The following is a 22825-nucleotide window of genomic DNA, read 5'->3' on the forward strand; positions in this document are numbered from 1 at the left end:
CCAAATTAATACATTACAAGTTGAGGATACTTACCAACAAAAATAATCTGCTAATAATAAACAAGATTTCCTGTAAAGAGATTCAATCTCTTTCGTCTTAGTTTTGTGCATAAAAATTTCAATTCTTAAAATCATATGTGCTTCACTAAGCAAATGGTAGTAAGTTGCTGGACTTGAAGATTTATTACTTTCCGCAACTTCTAGCTGAAAATGAATAAATGTTAAAACCAACCATTTACAGCACTTAATAAAATTTTACTAAAATAAATAATTCACAATGAAAGTTTTTCAAAAAATATCAATTGATTCTATGAATATAAAATGACTACAAATTATCTGAATATTGTGAAGTTGGGAACGTTTTCACAAATTTAGCGTTTTATACTTGCTCTTACTAACACATAATCAGAAAAGGGGAGAAAAAACGATTATTGAATGAATTCTATGAGCGTTTTGGTAAAACAAAGCAGTAAAAAGGAAGAAATGCTTTTTTAAAGCCTAAGTTCGGGAGGAAAATATTTATATACATATGGCATCCATATAAAAATTGCATTTTTCTCCCACTCCATAGAGGCATTAATTGTAATGAGCAACATGTCCATTTCATACACTTATTTTAAAAATGTGTAAGACAGTAAAACATTAAAATATGTTAGAAACGAAACTTTCTGAATTTAGTTCATAATTATTATTTTAAGTAATACCTTTTATTTTTTAAAAGATACGTATGCACTACTGTCTGTTATTTAGATCAGTGGCACATAGCTTTTGCACAGAACATTGTTGCTATAGAAGATAAGATTAAAAAGGGCATTAATTTTGAAAACATGAATTTTTCAAACAGTCTCATCAAATATTTTGCAAGAAAAATATATTTTCTACTACAGTTCCAATTTCTCTCAAAGGGTTCATCGCACTCTGGAACACATGTATTTCACTGCAAATGTGTGCAATAGATTTTGTAATAAATCATTATAAATCAGCAAACATGATACAACTCAAACAGACCTTTAAAGTGAGAATGATTGCTTTGTATAAGAATGAATGTTGAAAAAGAGGGGAAAAAAATATTACACAAATAATAATAATAATAATGAGTAAATATTTACCAAATCACTAAAAACTTGCACAACAGAAGGTTTCCTGAGTGAGTACAAAGTAGAAGAATTTGCATTTTCAACGCTAAAAAGGAACAATTTTAAATATAAATAAATGTAAGTGATATCATTTATTTTATCTTTTTGTACGTATTTATTCAAAACAAATGCTTGACAGCTAAAACTATGACGTTTAAAAATAATTTTTAAAATACAGCATCACCCTGATTTAATAATTGGCAAGGGACTGGAAAAAGGTATTGTTAAATCAAGGATATTGTTAAATCGAGGAGCATAGACATTCAATGCAGTCAAATCCAGACCAGTGAAATGTATCATTAAATTGAGAAAATCGTCAAATTGAAGTTATACTGTAATGCTGAACTTAGTGAAGCTTAATGTGACCAGCCATTTGAGGTCCACTATTTAATTCAGCTGAATCATCGCTTTGATAAGCACTTACAATAAAAGCAGATAGCATGAAAAAATATTTTGTTCTCAGTGGTTATTCTATTTTTTCTCAAGCAAAACAGTGGCACCAAATAAAAACGGATAACTTCTAAAGTAATTGGTCTAAGATAGAGGAGCTAAGGCAAAGTGATGTGTTTTGCTTTGGTAAATTAAAGAAAGAGAAATTCCCACTTTGTAATCAATGCCCCATGAAACCATATATACAAATAAAGGAAAAGGAACATTTTCAAATATTTTATAAGTAGCAATTTACTTTTTTAAATGACAATGTTTTTAGTCTTTTCAATTCAAAATAAGAAGAGAAAATATATTTTTTGCTTTTCAGTGCACATTTTAATCAAAGCCAAGGGGCTGCACAATATTTTTTGTGACATCCAGGCCAGGAGGGGATTAGATTGCCCCTTAGATTTGATTATCATTATTATTATTTTGTTTTTTTTTTGTTTTGTTTCCCGCCAAAATTGATATTGAGTTTACATCATTTACCCACGTGAAAATTCAAAATGATGATCCTGCTGACATCTATTTGTAATGAGAGCGTAGTTCCAAGTTGAAACAACTTCCAGAAACTTTTTGATATTATTACCGTGCACATAAAAGACTGTAATGGTAATCATCATGAAAACCTCTTTTTTTCCCCATTAAGATTTACAATCATACAGGGTCTGTATAAAAAGTAATAAGATTCATTTTTTCCTGATGCGACTGTGCCTCTCAAGTGCACAAAAACTGATTAGCTCGGTGGTGGGGGTTACTGTTGGGACTCATTCCGGTTCGCAGTTGCCTGTGAGTCTTTGTTCAGGCAGCATCGTGGTTATAGTGGACCTCTGTTGCAAACATCTGTTCCAGCTCCAAAATGCATATAACATTTGAGCAGCATTACCTGATTAAGTTTTGTGTGGGATTTGGTAAATCGGCCTCAGAGATAATTGTCTGTTGAAGGTGCATGTGTTTTTGTGGCACAAGTGTTTCAAAGGTGGCCGGGAGAGCGTCGAGGATGAATCTCAAACAGGCTGTCCGTCAACCAGCAGAACGTACGTCGTACGCAAATGTGGAACGTGTGGGTGTTGTGCTAAATTCGGACTGCTGGTTAAGTGTGAGAACGATAGCAGATGAAGTTGGATTTGATAAAATGACAGTTAACAGCATCATCGCTGAACACTTGAGAAATGCTAGAAACACCTGATTCATTCTCGAAGACTTCCTGGTCAATAATGGTATCTCTATGCTACCCCAGCCCGCCTACAGCCACTATTTAGCTCCAGTTGACTTCTTTATATTCCCGAAGATGGAAGCATCACTAAAAGGGCATCACCATGGAGCTCTGGAGGTCATGAAGGCGCTGGTACAAAACTTTTAAAGGACATTCTGGAAGCAGACTACAAAGCAGCCTCCAAAGCTTACAAGACTTGCTGGGATAAGTGTGTGCTAGGCCAAGGGTCTTATTTTAAAGAATTTTAGCTCTGAGTATTAATATCTGTTATAAATTCTTAGAACACAGATCAGTCTCATAACTTTTTATACAGACCTTGTACTTTAAAATGGTACACGTGTTGAGGCCTAATTTCATAAATCTTTAGTAAACAATTTACAATATCTATTTTATACATCAACTTTAATATCTATTAGGCCACTCTTTTATATGGTGTGCTTTTAATTGGGCTTTATATTATTTCCTTTTATTTTATGATCAACATTTTGTAAAACTGGACAATATAAGCAACAGCAGCTGCTTTTTTCATTTCAACTATTTTGTTTCAGTTGTATATTCATCTGAAACATAATCCCTGATAGTTTAGGAGTTCATTTCTTTTTTGGTAAATTTGTTTTTTAGTATGAAAATACAGAAGAAATATCAAGATTCATTTATTAATTCTTACATGAAATAAATATTTGTTCACAGACTGACATAGTTAATGAAAGAATTTATTTCAGTTAGTATTCTATTCATGTTTTAAACATAAAATTTTCATCAAAATAATCACCACTGAACAAAGAGGTTAGAAAGTCCCTTGAATCATTTTTTGGCTTTAAGTACTGGAAGCAATTTAAACAGTTCAAGTTATGAGTTAAAATATTTAACTCGTATGATAAGCTTAAATTATAGAAGTTCACGCTTACACATTGTTAGCAACGGAATCCTCCAAGGAAGATATAAGGATCAAATGATTTTCGGACATTGACAAATGATCAACTCCTAAAAAGGGACGTAAACCCAAAAGACACACTGTTTCATCAAAACTCGGTAATATCTGAAAAAATAAAAGCAAGTTTGAAAACCTTAAAATGATATTGCAAGTGAATTTTAAAAATTTAAAGAACAGTTTTGAAGAAAGAAATATGGTTAAAATATGTACACAATTCTGCCAATGATGAAGTTAACAGATTGTTTAATACAATGTTTTGAAAATCATATTCATAACATAAAATGTTTCTGAACACAAGAGCATGTTTAAGGAGTGGGCTGAGAAGGAGCCGTGCTCTCCCTGAAATACTTTTGAAACTACTCACTAGGAAAAAGAATTTTATACCTTGAAACTTAAATTTGTAAAGTTCTCAGAATATTTTGCTTGGGCACAATTTAGGCATAGGCACATGGGGCATGGGTCAAAGGCTCCAAATCTGAAGCTAAAGTTAAAAAAAATTTTATGTTGCACTGTAGCAAAACATAAATATTAGATCTAATAAAAAATGTCCATTATTTCATAAGCTTCAACAGTTAAACGATTCAAGTGAAGCAAAATGTTTACTAAAGGTGATACTTAAGCCAATGTTTTTAACAAGGTTACTAGGAAAATTATTATCAATAAGCTTGTTTTTAAGCCGTGAAATTTAATGATTGAAAGCTATGACTGTTACAAATTCCTTTAAATCTGATAGCTGGAGAAACAGTAATAACAATAAAAGCTCTTTAACTAAGGTATTAAGAAAAATCTTGAAGGCTTTTCACATTGAATTGGAATTCATGCCTTTTATCAGGGGCGCCGACTTGCAAAAATCATTGGGGGGGCTGGCCCAGTCATCACCGGGGGTTTAGGGGGTTATGTAATCCCATGGAGGTTCCACCCCCCCCCCAAATAAAGGTCGATTGTTGTGCCTTGAAAATGCCAATTTACATATTTTCTGGTGTGTATAATTTAAAAAACAAACAGTATGTGGCATGGCGTTTTCAAAGTAAAACAATCCAAAAATTGGTATAAAAATTTTTCTGGTTCAATTAGATCATGTCACTTGTCTTAGTAAGAGACATTTTTTTGTTCTATTTTATGGGGAGTCATGCAGTGCCGTAGCTAGGCATGGAAAAGGTAGGGCGCTTGACTTGCATTGAAGGGCACTGCCAGAGACGCCGACTTAAAAAATATCGGGGGAAAGGGGGCATGCCGCAGGAAATTTTCTAAATTTGAGATGAAAAATAGTGAGTTTTAAAGTTTTTTTAAAATCATATAATCAACATTAGAACCTCGAAAACTCGACAAGCCCGACACATATTTTTTGGCTTCGAAAAACGGAAGAAATAAATACAAACACACACAGTATTTTTGTAAAAAGGAAATTTAATTTACGCATGCTTTTTAAGACCAGTTGTTTTTACATTAGTGACATCGGCTAACATATTCAAGTGTAAACGCAGTCTCTCAATGTCTAGGTCATTTTCGAAAAACTCAGTTGATTTTTCAAAATGTTCTCTTCTCTTTCACCTTTGTTTAATAAAAGCAAGCACTCTTGTTCAACTGCAATGACCTGTGTGCGTCCAGTTGATGTAAATCGCCCAATAATGCAAAATTGCACCATTTTACAAACCTCAATGTATATTGCCTTGTACCTTGTAGTACAGTCAACTCCCGTCTTACGCGAGGGATGCATTCCAAGACCTCTCGCGTAGGTCGAATTTTCGCGTTGTGGAAAAGGGTATGTGTAAAATTTTTTAAAAAACGTACCCAATTATTTTAGACACTTGTAAACACCCCCTCAAACTGTTAAAAACCATCTCTTAACTAACTGTACATTACTGTCTCTTCCATAAAGAACTGAATGTTTACTTGTATTTAAAAAAAAAACGTTTTATTTAACATAAAATACTGCTACGATGTACAAAATCAATGATTAATGGGAAAGAAAGAAAAAATAAACCGGTATACGGTAGACACAGTATATAGTAAGAAAAGCAAATGCATCTTTAGTTGTACTGTACAGTCGATCAATTAATGATATTCATACACAATACATGAGCAGTTTCCATTTTCATAAATTTTTGCAAGACACTACTAGGTGAATTTTTACGGATTTCCTTTTCTTGACTTGTAATTGTATGTACGGAAGAATCACTCATACCTAATTCTCGTGCTACCTTCAACGCATTTTTTAGTTGACCATCAGCTTTTCAAGAAGCTCTAGCTTTTCTTTAATTGTCATGAAACTTTCTCTTTTTATCTTCACAAACTTTAGATGAAACAGCGCTCTTAGGTGTCATTATATTTCATTAACTTTCGCATTTAAAATGAAAAGGGAACTTCTACTCTCAGCGATGGTAAAAGGATAAAGATACATTCATGAAAAAAAATTTTTTAGTAGCCAATAACAAAGCTGATACGAACACACCACGATTTCCTTCCGAGAATTTTCGTGTTGCGGTGCGGAATTCGCGTTAGGTCTGAATACTGGAGAAAAAATCGTGTTATAGCTATTTCGCATAAGTAGCGCGAGTCAAATGTTTTCCTTTGGGATTTTGAAAGTGTGCAGTGAGCTGCCTTCATTGTTTTCATACTTCTTTGGTATACGTCGATTCCGAGAAAGGGAAGGATCATCATTTTGTGAAGGTTTTCTTTTAAACACGATTCCCAAAAGTATTCAAAACTATCACGTCTCCCATTTTATATACAAATCAAACTCTCATATATATTTTTCCAGATCCGTAAGTTCGCGCACTGGGACAAATTTTTACAGTACTCGCAGCACTGTAACACTATCATCATTCGCACCACTCGTTTTCAGTTAACCTGCTTACACAACCGTAATAATTATTTGTTTTAACTCATTACTGAATATATTTTACAAGGTAAACTATCTTCAAACAAGGAAAATAAAAGATAAATTTATGAGTTTAGAAAGCATAATGTAACTTATAATTTTCTTGATTTATTGGGGGGGGCTCTGCCCCCTCAAAAATATTTTTGAGGGGGCTCGGGCCCCCTCAAGCCCCATGGAGTCGGCGCCACTGCCTTTTATCATAAATTGCAGTATGATAATAGGAATCAATTTCAATATTAATATCCAAAAAATAAAAACAAACTGATTAAAACGAGTCTTTTTTTAGTATTAAGGAGTAGTGGTTTTCTTACTAAGTTCAAAAACAGTTTGATAAACTAATACATAATAAGTTATCAATGTTTCTGCAACAAAGAGGCGTAAAAACATGATTTTCAATAGAAAACTTTCTTTCATAGTGTAACAAAAAAGGGTTTGCTAATCTAGGCTTGCTAATTAGCTCCCATTGCAATACAGTTAATTTGTAAGAAACATAAATTACCATTTTTGAAAAAAAAAAAAAAAAAATCATTGAAGATATAAAATTTGAAAAGATTAAGAAAAAGTTCTTCATTAAAAATGAGGGAATCATTAACAGTTATGGTTTAGCAACAGTAAGAAACAGTTCATTACCTGGAATATTGCTAAAAAGGTTTCTAAAAAAATAACATCAAACATATTAAGTAGGTTTATCCCTTCAATACTGTTATCAATGATCTCAAACCCTTTTTTTTTTTGGCTTAATATGCTTTACAGTTTTACTTTATAATAAAGCTACTTACATTTTTTACACCATCTAGCTTTTCCACCTGGCTTAAAACAGAGTGTGGAAGATGAACAGTATAAGTCTCCAGCCCAGTATCAGTCAATGCATGCAGCAATGAAGATTCAATTGCAATTCCTTTCAACATTGAGGTATAGACATATGAGCTAACAAATTGTGTTCTATTTGTGATGTCATATAAAAAACCTTCCTGAGGGGTTGAAAAAAAACAGCCAATAGTTCTGACAGAAGAGGAAGATACAGGCAGAAGACCTAGCCATGGATTGGAAAATGAAGACTTTTCAGACTGTGAAGCAGCCATATTTAAAGGATCAGCAAAGTTATCTGGAGATGTTTCTAAAAAATATATTTATGAAAATCATTGCTAAGTTAGAAAAAGCATTAATATACATATATCACACAAACAAAAATCATGATTAGCGGCCAACACTTACCACATGGCGAATTTAAAAAAAAAAATGATGTGGACTCCCCATTATGTCCTTGGATGACTATCGAATATTTGATCTTTTTTTGATAACTCAAAAAAATGGGCATGTGTATTCATGTACGCACATTAGAAGTAATATTTCTTAAATGTATAATTTTACAGACTCATTCCCACACACATGAAATCATGGTAAACATAGAGACTGGAACTTCAAATAAGTCCAGAATCAGAAATTGTGCAAAAATTACATGGAGCATGCACGAAGAAAAATAATATAATAGTGCAATTAAGTAATCAAAAGAACACTTTAACTTCTTTCCAGGCAAGTGCGGTGGCCCGCCCAAGCAGATGTAATATCCAATTGTCTTCATATTATTACTTATACTTTACAATATGCTTGTAGTATATCTGTGTTCTCTAAGTAAAGCGTGTTAATTCTACTGTCATGTTAAATAGAACATTTTTTATGCAGCCGAAACAAATGTGTATTGCACAAAACTTTAATTTAAAACTACTTTAGAAACGCATGTTAACAAAACGTTAAGACAAGGCCGTATCCAGAAATTTTTTCGGGAGGGGCTCGGATTAGCACATTGCCCTAACACACACACACACATATAGTATTTATAGACACACCAAACGCATAAAAATGTTAACATAGAAGACTTTTTGTCTCGATTTTTAATGATTCCACTGTTTGGACTGTTATTATTTAAATTTTTTATTATTTTTCTTATTCACATTGTAGTGGTAAGGATAACAGAAGAGTGTCCCTTTAAGTCGGATGTAGAACATCCATAATTTCAGTGAGTCTGGAGGTTGTTCCCCCGAGAAATTTTTGAAAAAAAAATCTGTATTTTGAGGCCTTATATTAGGTAATTGAGACTACAAAAATATGAAAAAAAAAATAGGCAAACAAAGTCTTTTAAAAGTTATACATTCTTTTGCAAATCAAGATCAAATAAAATAAAAACTGCTTGCACGACAAATCATGGAACTTAATGGACAGAGAGGAAAAACGAGAGCACCCCGCCATCTGCTCATATCGCTTTTAATGAAGTTTGTTTTTGATCACTCCCCTACCCCCATTTTTTTTTCATTAAATGCCTTACAGAAAATTGTACAAAACAGTTTAAAAGAAATGGTGTAGACATTCAAAAAATAAGAACGGAAGAGTAATATTCTGGCCATTTGGACAATTCATACTTTATTTTCTTGATAAGATACAAAATTGAAGAGCTTTTCAAGGAATTTCAAAAACTTAAATAATTTTCAAAGACTCTCGAACAGTTGAAATTATTTGAAGCTCTTTATTTACACTTTTCAGAAGTTGATTGCACAGTCTTACAAAATGATTATAACTTTGTTGGACACACCCGTTTTAAGTTAAAAATAAATGCAACAAAATATTTCTCGAAACAAACTTTTTTTCAATCACAAGTAGTGCAGAAAATGAAAGAGATTAGAGTAAGTGTTATTTTTTTCTCATACTTAAGGTATTAACAGTATGCAGTAGAAGTAAGAAAAATAAACAAGCAATAACAAAAGAACTTCCATGATACTGAATTCGGCATTAAATAAATGCAAGACAAGAAACATATCAATCACAAAAATGATCTTGAAAATTATGCTGCAAAAACGCGAGAATCGTGATTTTTGCATTTTTTACTCAGGATGTATCAAGGAGCTGAATTTGGCACATCTTGGTAACAAGATACTCGCCTAATCGGAAACTAGGGGCCAGCCTTTGGGGAGTCCCCGGTTCGAAATCAGTACAGTGTAAGTTTTATAAGAGTTATAGGGGGAGGAGAGCGGGGTCGTGCACAGAGGGGAGAAGGGACACCTGTTGGCCCGGGCCCGAGCTTAAATGGGGCCCAACATTTTAAACCTAGGGTTGAAAATATGGGTAAACAATATGGAGGGGGCCCAAAAAAGACATTTGTGACAGCCCCAAAATTTCTGTGCACGCCCCTGGAGGAGGAAGTGCACAGAAGTCAGTTTGGTAGACTTGAAAAACAACGAACTGACAAAGAGCCTGCCTTAACCCTGGACTGCCCTGAATTGAATTGGGAAAGAGAGCAGGAAGTCCTAATTAAAGGTCTAAATTTCAAGTGTGCCTTGCAGCTAATGAGAACTAGAACTGCTTTTTCTGTATTTCTTCAAAATATTATAAATTTTGAATAGCAGCAAAATTAAGAATTAAAAAAAAATTGTTATTTTCCTTTTCTGACATTAGGAATTTAAAAAAAAAAGAAAAGAAAAACCTTCTTCTGTTTTACGGTACAAAAACATTTCGGGTTTCGGGGGGGGGGGGGGTCATCAGGCCCCCCTCTGGATACGGCCTTGTGTTAAGAAAACAAATAATGACTGAAACTGGGGTCCAAAATATGCAGTGCTATATAATGCTACTAAAATACCACCAAGTTTAGAGTTTTTAGAAACAAATACTGCATTTAATTTAATAGTTCATTTTGAAATGAGTTATCATTCTTCATTCCAGCAGCAAAATCTTCCATCACAGAATCGAAAAACATGTTGGGTGAGTGGTTTTTTTTATAAGAGTATATTTTAGGGTTGTATTTATAATACTAATAGCTAAAATGAGTACAACGGCAGGGGGGGGGGCTATATGTTGCTGACTCCGACATGGAAATTTTTAGCGGGGTAGTGCTTTAAAGGACTTAATTCTCATTTGGAAGGTGGTTTTTGCACCACCACTTATGGGGGTGGGAAACCCTTCTAAAGTATTAGCATATTCAGATCAAAGATCTTTATTATGCGATAGAGAACAGCTATCGACCATCTTGGAACAATAAATACTCCAGCAACCGAAAGCTATTTTCTATTACCATCGTGAATACGAAAACATTCGTCATCAAAATGACAACAGCAAGCTGAAGCACGGTTAAAAAAGACAAAATAAATTTTTAAAAAAGGCCTAAAATATACTTTAAACACATCTCTGGCTAAAAAACTTAATCTTTTATGAAAATAGTTGAAAATTAATCGGAATCCAAAAAAAAAAAAAGCCAAGAAGACAGACAATTTTTTTCAATTCAGCCGATTTCAAAAAAAGGCCAAATTTCTAGAAAAAAGCCAATCTGGCAAACTCTACTTCCTTATGCGAAGAACTGCTTGCTTGGTTTTGAATTTGAAGAAGCGCCAATAACCGTCTCTTTTCATTGGATAGGATCGATGGCATCACTGTGTTGTCATGGCAACACCCCTTCATTTCTTGTGGTGGATGGGCTGCAGTGCAGATTTCAATTTCCTTGCCTGGGGATACATTTTCCCCGGGAATCGTCGTTTGAGCGAATAATAAATGTTTTTTTTTACTTATTTTCAGTGAAAGTCAAGATAAGAAAAATCGGAACTGATGTGATATACCCCACCCTTAGCGACTTTTTCCTGTTGGTGCCAAGAAAGCGTCGCCAAGAAAACGATGTATGACGACATATGTCATGCATCGTTCTTAGCGATGCTTTTTTAGCGCCAACAGGAAAAAATCAGATAAAAAAACATGATCAAAGCACTTCAGAACACAATATATATAAAAACAACATAAAAGCACAACAAAAAACATCACGAATATATGCTTCAAAAATGTACAGGGCCGGGGTTTTTCGTAAACATATTAAAATACAATGAAATAAATTATTGTATTAATTACAAGTCGAAATTAATGCATTAATTGTTTTTTCATCATTTCTCCGGGATACGAGCCCTCGGTCTCGTAGTACTTTCGTAATGAGACCTCGGCTCGCCGGCCCTGCCTCGGTCTCATTACGAAAGTACTATGAGACCTCTGGCTCGCCAGGACCTCGCTCCGCTCGGTCCGTTATCCCTCCGACTGTTAATATACATTACAGTCGGAGTATGGTCACAATTATGTATATTTATGTATATTATGCATATTCATGTGTATGTACACCCAAGGGTGGCTCCTTCCGTTCAGTGTACAATAATGACACAGTTTTAAGTGTGAAATATGCAACATTATTGTGCAGATTTATTAATAAAATTCAGCATTTTTAAGAGTATAACCGAAAGAACTTTCAATTGTTAACATAAAATTCAGTACCAAAAGGAGGCACGTTAATGTCTAAATAATTCGTGGCATCGATAAGAATTAACTTTTAGAACAAAATAACCGAACTATTTTTGTAAAATTAATTAACATACAGTAAAAATAAAGTTAAAAGCTACAAGAACCCCTCAAGGATTTGTAAAAAACAAAGAATTTCCGAAGTGAGAATTTTTATGTGAATTCTAAAATAAAGAACTTACCTTTTTATGGTATAAATCCTCACACTCAGTCTAAAACAAAACATCATCTGACAATGGCGCGTTACAGATACACACCACGTTGGAGTTAACTTTTAATTAACCTTCAAGTTTGAAGAAACTGGCATTTTCTAATGTTTTTACTTCAAAACACTACTGAATCTAAACTAACACAAAATAAGCATTCCTGTAAGGTATATTGCACAAAACAACACGTATCTCTCCTGCGTAAAACCAAGTAAAGAACCCAAGTAAACAAGTTCGAACAAGTTTGCCTTCGCGTTGCCAACCACAGGTTAGTTTCACCAGGGATGCCATGCTTAAAAATTTATCGCCTCATTGGCGAGAAAAATATTTCAATTTTGTGCAAAAAATCGGATGTCGGCAAATGGGGGGGGGGGGGGTATATCACATCTGTACCGAAAAATCTTATAATTCATGCTTCCTGTCAATTATGAGCATGCAAATGAGAAATGAAAATAATTTTTGGAGCGCCCAAGCTCTGCTTGGTTTGCTTGGGCGGACCGCACGTCACTGCTTCTTACATATTTTTTTGCAAACTAATACAGAATAGCCTTTTAGCTATTCATTAATTCAAATATTGACAATTTCAACATCGATTCAATGGATATCTCACTAAACTTAGCCAAACTGACCCCAAATTCAAAATGTCATTTTTGTTGTCAACCAGTTTTGTTTGGCGACCAAAATCTTGGGGATATACCACCAAGTAGTGGTCAATTTATAATTTTAGTCTCTATAGAACACCGATCTGTCCCTAAAACATGCAAAGCAAGTCTTTTTGAACATATGAATGTAGCCAAAAAGGGCACGCACATAGACTTAAAGTGAAAACTTGTGATAATTGACTTGGCAATGGCCAAATGTGGCTGTGGACGTGCAATATTGACTACAGTAGACTCTCATTTTATGTGGGTTTATTTTAGACAGATTTGATTACATGTGGTTTAAGATTTGAGATCTATATTTTGTTTTATGCTGACAAGTTTTGATTTTACATCCAAGCAGTATTACAAACCATAGAAAGCTTTCCCCTCTTCCAGAATCCAAACTTCTGAAATCACTGACAGCATACACTGAACAGTATTTTGGCATGCTAATAAGCAAGCTTGGATCACTGAAGATATTTGTTTTTAATGATTCCAGAACTCTATAAGAGCTTTTAGAAGAGTGGAAGGAGAATGAAACCAACAAGGACACAAACATTGATGACACACAATTAAAAACCTTTAACCTTCACATAGAAAGTTTTGAAACATCCCTTGACAATGGCAAACAAAACTTTAATTTTGTTAGAGAAGGAAGGTCTTGTTATGAAAGTGACGTGACAAATCATGGATGTGTTAACGACTTACAAAGAACTACAGTGAAAAATTATTAATGACTGCCAACAGACTATCATAATCAATTATTGTTATGAACAGCAGGTTCATTCATGTTTTCTTTGTGCGCATATGGACACATATACATATCAAAATAATTAGACATTCAGTTTATTATGTATTTATCTATCACAAGACTAAAGAGTATTTTTTCAATCACTGGAATCTAACCCCTATTTTGACACGATTTTGAAAAATGTGGCACTTTCGTGAAATGTAGCCTCTGGGTAAAATGAGTCTACTGTACTTGATTTTCATTTGCAGGTGAGTAAAACAGATGAAATTTGAATGCAAATCTTTTTGTGATTACATTACTTCCTGTTAATGTACAAGGAAGTAAAAAGTGGCATCTAAAAATATTAATGTCTTTTGCCATCTGATCGCCAACCCCACCTGTGCTATCAACAAAAAATATCCAAAAAATAACGTTCTAAAAATAACATTATACCTTGTTTAAATAATTGGCAAATGATAATCGAATAAACATTTTCTACTAATTGCTAATTAGTAAAAAAATAGCTTAAAACAGTAACCTGCAATCTTGCAAAAATGTGGCCCATTAAAACGAAACTGTCATTTAAGCTTGATACTTTAAAAGACTGAATTATGCTCCCTCTGGCTTTCCTTTGTTCAAGAATATGAGTATTAAGCCTCTAAAGTCTGATATCATAATCGAAATCTGAAAATCCTCTTTAAAGTCGAGTAGCCCTCCTTTGAATTCTTTCCAAAAAGTAAATTAAACCCTATAGATAAAAATTGATTGGTAGGTTGAAACTATTTTGAGTAAAGGTTATGAGCATTTAAAAGTGTTTCTAAAATTATTCATTACATAAAAACTTAAGAATAGATTTACCTGCCACATAAAATGGTAGCAAATGAAGTCCACTTAATGAACAACCATTTTCTTTTGAGACAAACTGTCTGAATAATAGAGTTACAGCATTTATATTTGAAGAAATGGTAGGAAGCATCTCAAATATTTTTGAGTCCAGTCTTACATCAATGGTGCAACCTCTAATAGTTTGAAGAGGACCATATAATTCACAACTTTCTTCATTGCAAAACTTTTCATTTTCTTTATCTATGCAAGCAAAATTAATATTAATAGGAAATGAACTTGAATGAAGTTTTGATTGAATGTGTTCTTCCCATTTTTTATCATAAGCACCACTATAAGTACATGACTCAAATCTCCATTCTATACAATCATCGTCACAAAGTTCGAGTTTACTATCTTTCTGTGTTTCGGATACTGAGGAATTAAAGCCATTTTCATCCTGTTGAGATACAAGTTTAAATACGTGTACAGCATTTTCTGACATGCAAGCAAAATAATTTTCATATATTTCTACTTGTTTTACCATAATCGGAACACTAATGTCCACAAAGTGATCAAAATCATGAAATTTTTGTTTTGATACCTCATCTGTCTTGGTACTATACCCAAACACTGATATTATGTTTCCCAAACTTACTGCTAGAGCTGAAGTTTTATTGCAACAAGCAATATAAATTGCACTTTGCTCAAGGGGTAACTCAACCATTTCAAATGTCTTGTTCCAAGATTGTGAATTTATGTTTGTTGGCGTACAACCAGCGATTCGAACTTTCAATGTTTGGCCACTGACATCAATCCACCATTTGAAATAAATCCGGACATATGTGATAAGACTTCTGTGCCATGATGCTTTATTTTCAATTGTTGCAACATAATTTCCTGCAAAAAAAAATTTTCAATGAAAATTACAGTACAGTGAAGCACGCTTAACACCAAAACGCTTAATATGAAAAATTGGTTACGTGAAGCAGGGTTTGTCGATATATATCATGATACATACCTTTAATACGCCAACCTATATAATGCAATTCTCTATAAAGCGCACAACTTTTTAGACATAACCAATAAGTTTTGCAGTTAAAAGAAGCACTTTATGCCACTTTGCAAACTGAAAATTCTTATGCAAATTACATTTTTTAACATTAAGTTTTTCATTTTTTCATCTTAATTTAAAGATTTAAAAAGAAAATTAGATTTCACAAAAAAAAAAAAAAACCGCCAGATTGCTCTAGAAAGTGCAGTTGTTATACAAATCATGAAGGTAGCAGAAGTGCACGATAATTCACTTTCTTTTGATTGTGAAACGTATCCATTTGAATAATACCATAAGTGCTTCAATACTCATTGTAGATAAAACATATTCTGAACTGCAAATATATAGATATATTTTGAATATTAGTTTGAAGATTTGGGAAACGATCTATATAATGCAAAAACCTGTATAACGCAAAAGCACAGGTCCCAAAAGGTGTGCGTTATAATGGTCTTCTACTGTATATATCACAATATATATCTGATACTTATTTTGAAAATATCATGTATTTTGATGTTTTTGGTATGTATTTTTTCAACTATGGCATTTTCAATATAAAAATTAGATTAATCACAGTAATTTATTATTAAAATTATATTTTATTATTAGTTCACTTATTATTAAAAATAACTGAAAACTTATGTACTGATGTATTAACACATTATTAATGTAACAAAGTGATATAATATTTCTTTTTTATGTTACATTCGTAAAATTATCAGTAATGTAACAATTTAATTCATATTGAAAATGTCTAGTTAAATATTAAACTTCTTCAGAAAAAAAGAAAATGTCTTATGACTGCACCGACTTATGCATTTTTAATTTCTGAATCATATAACTGTGTAAAAGTAGCTAACAGAAGAAAATGGATAAAACAGCTGATGCTAAATTAACTCCATTAAAATTGATAAAAATTTTGAATGAAATATTAGATATAAATAATGAAAGAAACCTTGTTTTAAGTTTAAATATTGTAATAACAATATAAGAAAATAAAGAGTGATTTGAGAATGTATTTACTATTTTGAAGACTTAAGTTTGTGCTGAATGAACTATGTATCAAAATATCAAAATGATAATGATAATCAAAAGATCTGATGTATCAAAATATCGGATATTTTCAATATTTTTGAACCTTAACGTGAAGTAATACAGTGGTCCCGACAATTGCAATTTAATACAACTCTTTACACATGAAATTCTTTTAACATGAAAAATTATTTTGATCCCTTAAGCTTTGTGTTAAAAGTTTTCCACTTCATATGAAAATTAAATATATAAATTTTCAGGCAAGTCCTAAAAATGCAATGGCAAGCCATTATGGTAATGTTCGGGGAAACAATGGTGTTCAGAGACTCTCTTACAGCATTTTTTTTCAAACTGCTAATTCCAAAAATCTAAATATTAGGCGATCTTTTAAAACATTAAAAAGAGGAGGTTGGGGGAAATTTTTTTGAAATTGAAGCCTCAAAAACAAAATAGTACACCATTTTTCATGACATTTACACGTTTTTTGAATGCATTTTTGAAGGGATGGAGTTCAGCAACTCTCTTTCAGCAAAATTTCGAAATTGAAAGATCAAAAATGCAATTTTAGAGGATGATGGAAGGGATAAAAACTTTCCAATTTGGAAAAGAATTCTTTTATAAGATAGCCGGTGGAAAAATTAGTAATAAAAAAAAAACACTTCAATGAAGTAGATACATTATTAAGGCAGTACGTTTTCTAATATTCAGTAATTAAAAAAAAAAAAAAATGGAGGAAATGAATACTTCCCCCGAATCACATCCCTCTTAAGGCGCTCAAATATAGCCTAAATTTGTGTTTTAAATTATTCACCTTTGAAAACTTTTTGGAAAAGAACTCCTGAACATCTTTGCCTAAGTTCACCACAAATGTCCTAAATTAGGGTATTAATGGTAGTTTCTAAATTTTTCCTAGAGAACATTAAGGAATTTTAAGAATTTAAAAACTTATAGAGAGAAAGCCTTTGAATCCCCTCTTCTTATGTCCCCCCAAAGACGGCCTAAATAAGAGTTTAAGAATTCAGCTTTGAAATTTTTTCAGGGGGGGGGGGTTGAGAGGGAACCCCCGAACCCCTCCTCCTATGTTCACTCAGGAATAGTCTAAAATTGCGCTTTTAAGACTCCAGTTTTGAAATTTTGCTAAAAGAGAGACCCCCCCCCCCTTGACAGTACCAAAGACAGCCTAAATGTTTTAAGACTTCAGTTACAACATCTTGCGGATTAGAATACCCGAAAACCTTTCTCATAAATTGACCAAAGATTGCCTAAATTAGTGGTTTTAAGACTCCAGTTTCAGATTCTTTTTTCAATCCCCCTCCCCCCGCACTTTTATATATCTAGAGACAGCTTAATAATTTTTGACTTAAATTTCCACGAGCTTTCAGAGGAGAGCTCTTTTCAAAAATGGCCTAAATTGCATTTTTTGATTTTTTATTCTCGAGCCCTCGGGACCCCCACCCTTAAATAGTCAAAGATATAAACATTTTAAGATGTAGGAAAGTTTGCAGACTCATCCCTTTGGCAAAAAAGCAGCGTTTTTTCACAAGCCCGTACAGCCGTTATTTTTCTCTTGTTTCGCTTCTCCCCATTCCTATTTCCATTCTAGCAAGGATTAGATTAAAAGATATATCCTGTGATTCATCTAGTTTTGGTGGACATTTAACAGTATCGTGTCAGCGTCATCACTCTCAAGTTCAGATTAAACTGAAGACATTTAAGAACGCACATGATTTTCATTTATGCTTGTAAACTTCAGAAGAAAAAAAATCGCAAATGAATAAGAAAATGCGAAAGGATGATTGAAAATAGTGAGAGGAAAGACTACTTTCAGGGTTCGCGTTTACGCGCTATAGCGGGTTTTTTACGCAAATTCGCGGGAAAGGGACGCAACTTCCGCGAAAAATCGGGTCCCAGGGACCCAGAAAACCCAAAAGATAAGAACCAGAAAAAAATGGGAGAAAATGCTAAAGATCTATTTAGTAAATGCTTTTAAGCTTCAAAATGACCAGGAGAATCAACAGAAAGGGACTAAAATGACCCTATCTGTTTATCAGCTATTCAAACACACCCCAATTGTGGACCAGTCAATGGAATTTTACTGATAAGACTGGAGCTTACAGTGACCTCCTGGGCAGAGCTCAGGGAGCAAGTTCACAAATAGCCCATTGTACTGTATTCTAAGAATAAGCTTTCCCTCAACTTTTGTCTTGAGGAAATTCCTAAAAACAGAAATAAAGACTAAAAATGAGAGAGGTTTTCAATGCAATCTTCAGGATTAATACAAGACAATTGTACAGTAAAAATATTGCAATTTGGTATTCATGTAACCAGAATTACTTTTGAAAATCATCATTTTGCATCCCCAATAAAAAGAGGGGAGAACAAAATGGCAAATATTTTCCAGATCGCGCTAAACACAATGAGTTCGGAACTTCACATTTTTCTTGGTAAATTGCTTATGAATACTTTAATTTTATACAAAAGCACTTTACCCTTGTTCTTTTTCTAATAATTCATCTCTTTCTGATGGGTTATTTTTATTTGGACTTGCAAAAGTCGGGTATTAATCGATCGCGCCATTTCCAAAATGGCGCGATTTAAAAAATAGAACAAAAATCAAAACAGATATTTTGAACAAGTCAAAATAAAGTCAAATATACAGATTTAAGATTGCAAATGAGCAATTTTCACACTCATATGAGAAAATGTTTCGTTTTTGCGATCGCAATTTTTGCGTTGGGTTCATTCGCTTGCGATTTATTATTATTATTATGTAATTGCCAATGATAATTGGGAAGGAGGGGGGTGGGGGGGGGGGGGGTCTGTTTGCTTTTTTCACTAAGAAAAATTTCCAGGAAAATAAAAGTTAAGGGAGTGCTTTTTGCTTGATCAATCAGAGGCACTTGTTTTATATTTTATGGTAAAACCCATTTTTAAAGTAAATTTTGAGTTAATCTCATTGTAACTGACCAAATAGTTTCTCACATAACTGAGTCTTGCAAGTGTATTATTTAAAAATAATTTTACAATGATAAAATCACAAAAAAAAAATTAGGGCAAAAATAACCTATTTATTTTATTTCATGCCTCCCCCCCCCCAAGTATAAATATTTTTATATTATTCATTTACACACTAAGATTTTCTGTTTAAAATTTAAGGGACTCATTTTTTCCACCAAAGGACCCCAAATCTATTTCATTAATGGGTCCCTGGGACCCATGTTATGGATAGTTGAGCGCGAGCACTGTTATCTTTTAAATAGAGACAGAAGGAGATTAATTCAAAAAATCTGCGAGAATAGCAAGCAACCCCACTCTGCAATGCAGTGAGTTGGCAGTAACAGCTATCTAAAAAAAGTTAAACGCCGTGGGTCTAAAAGTCACACCTCCAAAATCACGTGGTAAACAAAACAAGCCCATAAAATCAAGAGAATGTTGATCTAAATTTGTGGTTATGAAACGGTATAATGATTGAAACGTATTTTCAAATTCAAACGCTCAATTTTTCTTCTCCGTTTTTATTAGAGTAAAAACTTTCTCAGAAATTTCGCCAGATTTTAAATCTGTCCTGAGAAGGAAGGTCTTGCACCCATAATGAAATTACACAACAGTTATATTGGAAAAATTTTATTTCAAAAAGTGATAGTTCAGCAGTGCTGAGTAATTTTTAGAAGTCTGTAACTTTATTTTTTAAAGTGGTTTTTGTCAAAATTGGAACAATAAATTAAATTCCTCTCCTAAAGTAAATTTCTTCCTTTATTTTTTATTCACAAAGGTGAAAAAAAAAGATAGCGCTTTAGCAGGAGATACACTGGTTCCTTTTTAGAAGGCCACAAAAAGGAAAACTTTTATGAAATTATGAAAGGAAAAAAAAATATTCAAGTTACTGCCAATGTTGAGGGAGACTAAAGTTGTCTTGAATCTTGCAAAAAAAAAAAAAAATTTTTTTTTGAAAAAAATAAAAATAGAACTGACTTCAAACGTGCTCTAAAAAGTGAAAAATAATTTTATTCTTTAAACACGATCGATAATACTTTTAAGCATAATGTTTGAAGTTGGCGCAAAAACAGAAAGTAAAATCCAGTGTAACCATGCTTCATTCATATTTTTTTCAGAAAATCAAAAGTTAGGAACGAAACATTTATATTGTTTATTCAGTAAATTACTGCCCAATAGCCAGGGCTAAAGCAGAAGTACATGAAATACAAATGACTGAACTGGCGGTGTATTTCATGTATTTATATCGTTGCTCAAATATGCTGTCATCAATGCATAATGTATGTGGAAGTGAAGAAACTACACCCGGTTAGTTGAGTTATAGCTGTGAATGATTTTATCTATCATTTTTGGGCCAACTACAAAAATTATGTTGAAAAGTATTATTGATGGTGTTTAAATAATAAAATTATTTTTCACTTTTTAGAGCACTTTTGAAGTTGGTTCTTTTTTTTTTTTTTTTTCAAAATTTTTTTATTTCATTCTCTTTAGTGTAAATGTATTTCAGAAATAGTAAGAAGTTACCATCACGAAACTTCACTTTTTTTCCCATAAAAATGATCCATAATAAAATATATACATATATATATGTGTATAAACACGCCTTAAACTTTTAGTGATAGGCACTAAAAATTTATCTTTGTTCCTCTCTGCAATTCATTTGTGTGTTAATTTCATTATACAAATTTAAATATTACGTTTTCCCAAACTAATTTGCATTTCACAGCATACAAGATGCTTGTGATGCAACCCTGTATCTCCTTACTTAGCCCCGATCATCTGTTATTGGCATAGATGATAACGATAAAGATACTACTATATATAGTTGAGGCAAACCTAATCTGGTAGCATTGTGAAGGCTAAGCTTATCCTAATCATTGCATTACCATTCCAGGTTAGGTTTACCCCCACTATAGAGCAATGACACTGAAGAAACTTGATGCTTGCTTCAGAGAAGCCTTCATTCAAAATTATCATTACAATTACTATTAATATCACTGTTGTATGGCACCAAACTTGTAACAACGGGTTTTATATGTAATCATTTTATAGGGAAATAGTGTGAAATTTACTGTTTTTTACCCATAACTTTTTTTCTAAAGAACAAATATGGTCAAACAAATTATTGGGACCAAACTTCAGCCATCTCCTATCCATTAAAAAAAGAATCATCAAAATTGGTTCACTAGGTAATGCTTTTAGCTAGGTAATGCCGTTGTGAGTGGGAAAAAAAAAAAAAACTGACATACGGCATGAACTGATAACCGCCTCCTTTTTGAAGTCGATTAAAAATGTAGATAGTTCATAAATATCAACAAAGTAAAAGTAGGTTAATTTAACATTTGGTTTCATTATTTAATGTGTTGTATTGATCTTTATTCTCTAAGTTTCTCATTCTAAAAAAATTAATTTCTCCACTGATTTAGTAGAAAAACAGATGATTACCGATTATTGCCCAGATATCGGCGCATCCCGTATTGAGAATTCTACACTCTCAAAAGGTTTTCAAGCCACCCCTGACCATAGATGGATGCTGATACATAAAAAAATAAATAAATACCTATGGGGCAAAAATATTGCATTTAAAGAACAAACCTGATTCGCAGTATGTTATTTGCTTTACAAGGTCTATCGTCGGGAAAGAATGAAAAATATTTCCACGAGAGTCCAGATCGTGTACATTCACAGCATGTTCTGTAGTGGCAACTAAAAACTTTCCTTCTGCTCCACAAAAAGCAACGGGTTCATTTTGCGACAAAAAAACATCTTGTGATAAAAAATGATGACATGAGACAACACGCACCATCTTAAGAAAATTTTGATTCCGCAAATTTACTTGTTATAAAGGCAAATAAATTACATAAGAATTGCGGTCACAAGATCGGGAAAAGGGATTTAATTTTGTATGCAACGAAATCATTTGCAATTCAAGTCCCAATCATATTGATTAAACTGTTTCAAGCAATCGCAGCAACAATGGGGCAAGAATATTGTCCAATAATTTTAAATTATTGCATTAATTCTCGTTTTTTTTCACGCATTTCCTCAACTTGAAATATTTGTTTACAGTTTGATAGGAGGACAAGGAAATTAGAATAAGATGAGCTGTTTCTTTGCTGTTCCATTTTTAGCAAAAGGCTTCTCTAAATTTTGAAGACGCGAAATTTTGAATTTAATGTTAAAATCTCAAAATTACAATGAAAAGTTTCAAAAAAAAAAAGAAAGAAAGAAAGTGAACGTTCATTAAGTTTTATTCTCAACAGCCAGGATCGCAGAGAGCCAAGGTGGACCCCATGTCAGACTCTAAGTTGGGTTATTACCTCCATAAAACGTATAAAATGTATGCTACTCCATTTCGAGAGCCACCTCCCTTCCTTCATGCGCTGATGAGAGGGGGGGTCATGACCCCGTCATAGATCCGTGTTTGGATACAG

At 33.0% G+C, this 22825-nt stretch overlaps 1 protein-coding gene across 1 annotated transcript in view; it reads right to left on the reverse strand.

The window, feature by feature from the left end:
- Positions 1–22468, reverse strand: part of LOC129229524 (BLOC-2 complex member HPS3-like) — a 46444-nt gene extending 23976 nt beyond the window's left edge. The window contains exons 1-6 of the mRNA XM_054863843.1: positions 21987–22468; positions 14348–15211; positions 7376–7713; positions 3690–3820; positions 1110–1182; positions 35–204 (exon numbers count right to left, since the gene is read on the reverse strand). Coding sequence (XP_054719818.1) covers positions 35–204; positions 1110–1182; positions 3690–3820; positions 7376–7713; positions 14348–15211; positions 21987–22197 — 1787 coding nt within the window. The 5' untranslated portion in view covers positions 22198–22468. The remainder of the gene's footprint in view (positions 1–34; positions 205–1109; positions 1183–3689; positions 3821–7375; positions 7714–14347; positions 15212–21986) is intronic.
- Positions 22469–22825: the final 357 nt, after the last annotated feature.

The sequence above is a fragment of the Uloborus diversus genome, chromosome 9 (genome assembly GCF_026930045.1).
Source record: "Uloborus diversus isolate 005 chromosome 9, Udiv.v.3.1, whole genome shotgun sequence".
NCBI lineage: Eukaryota > Metazoa > Arthropoda > Arachnida > Araneae > Uloboridae > Uloborus > Uloborus diversus.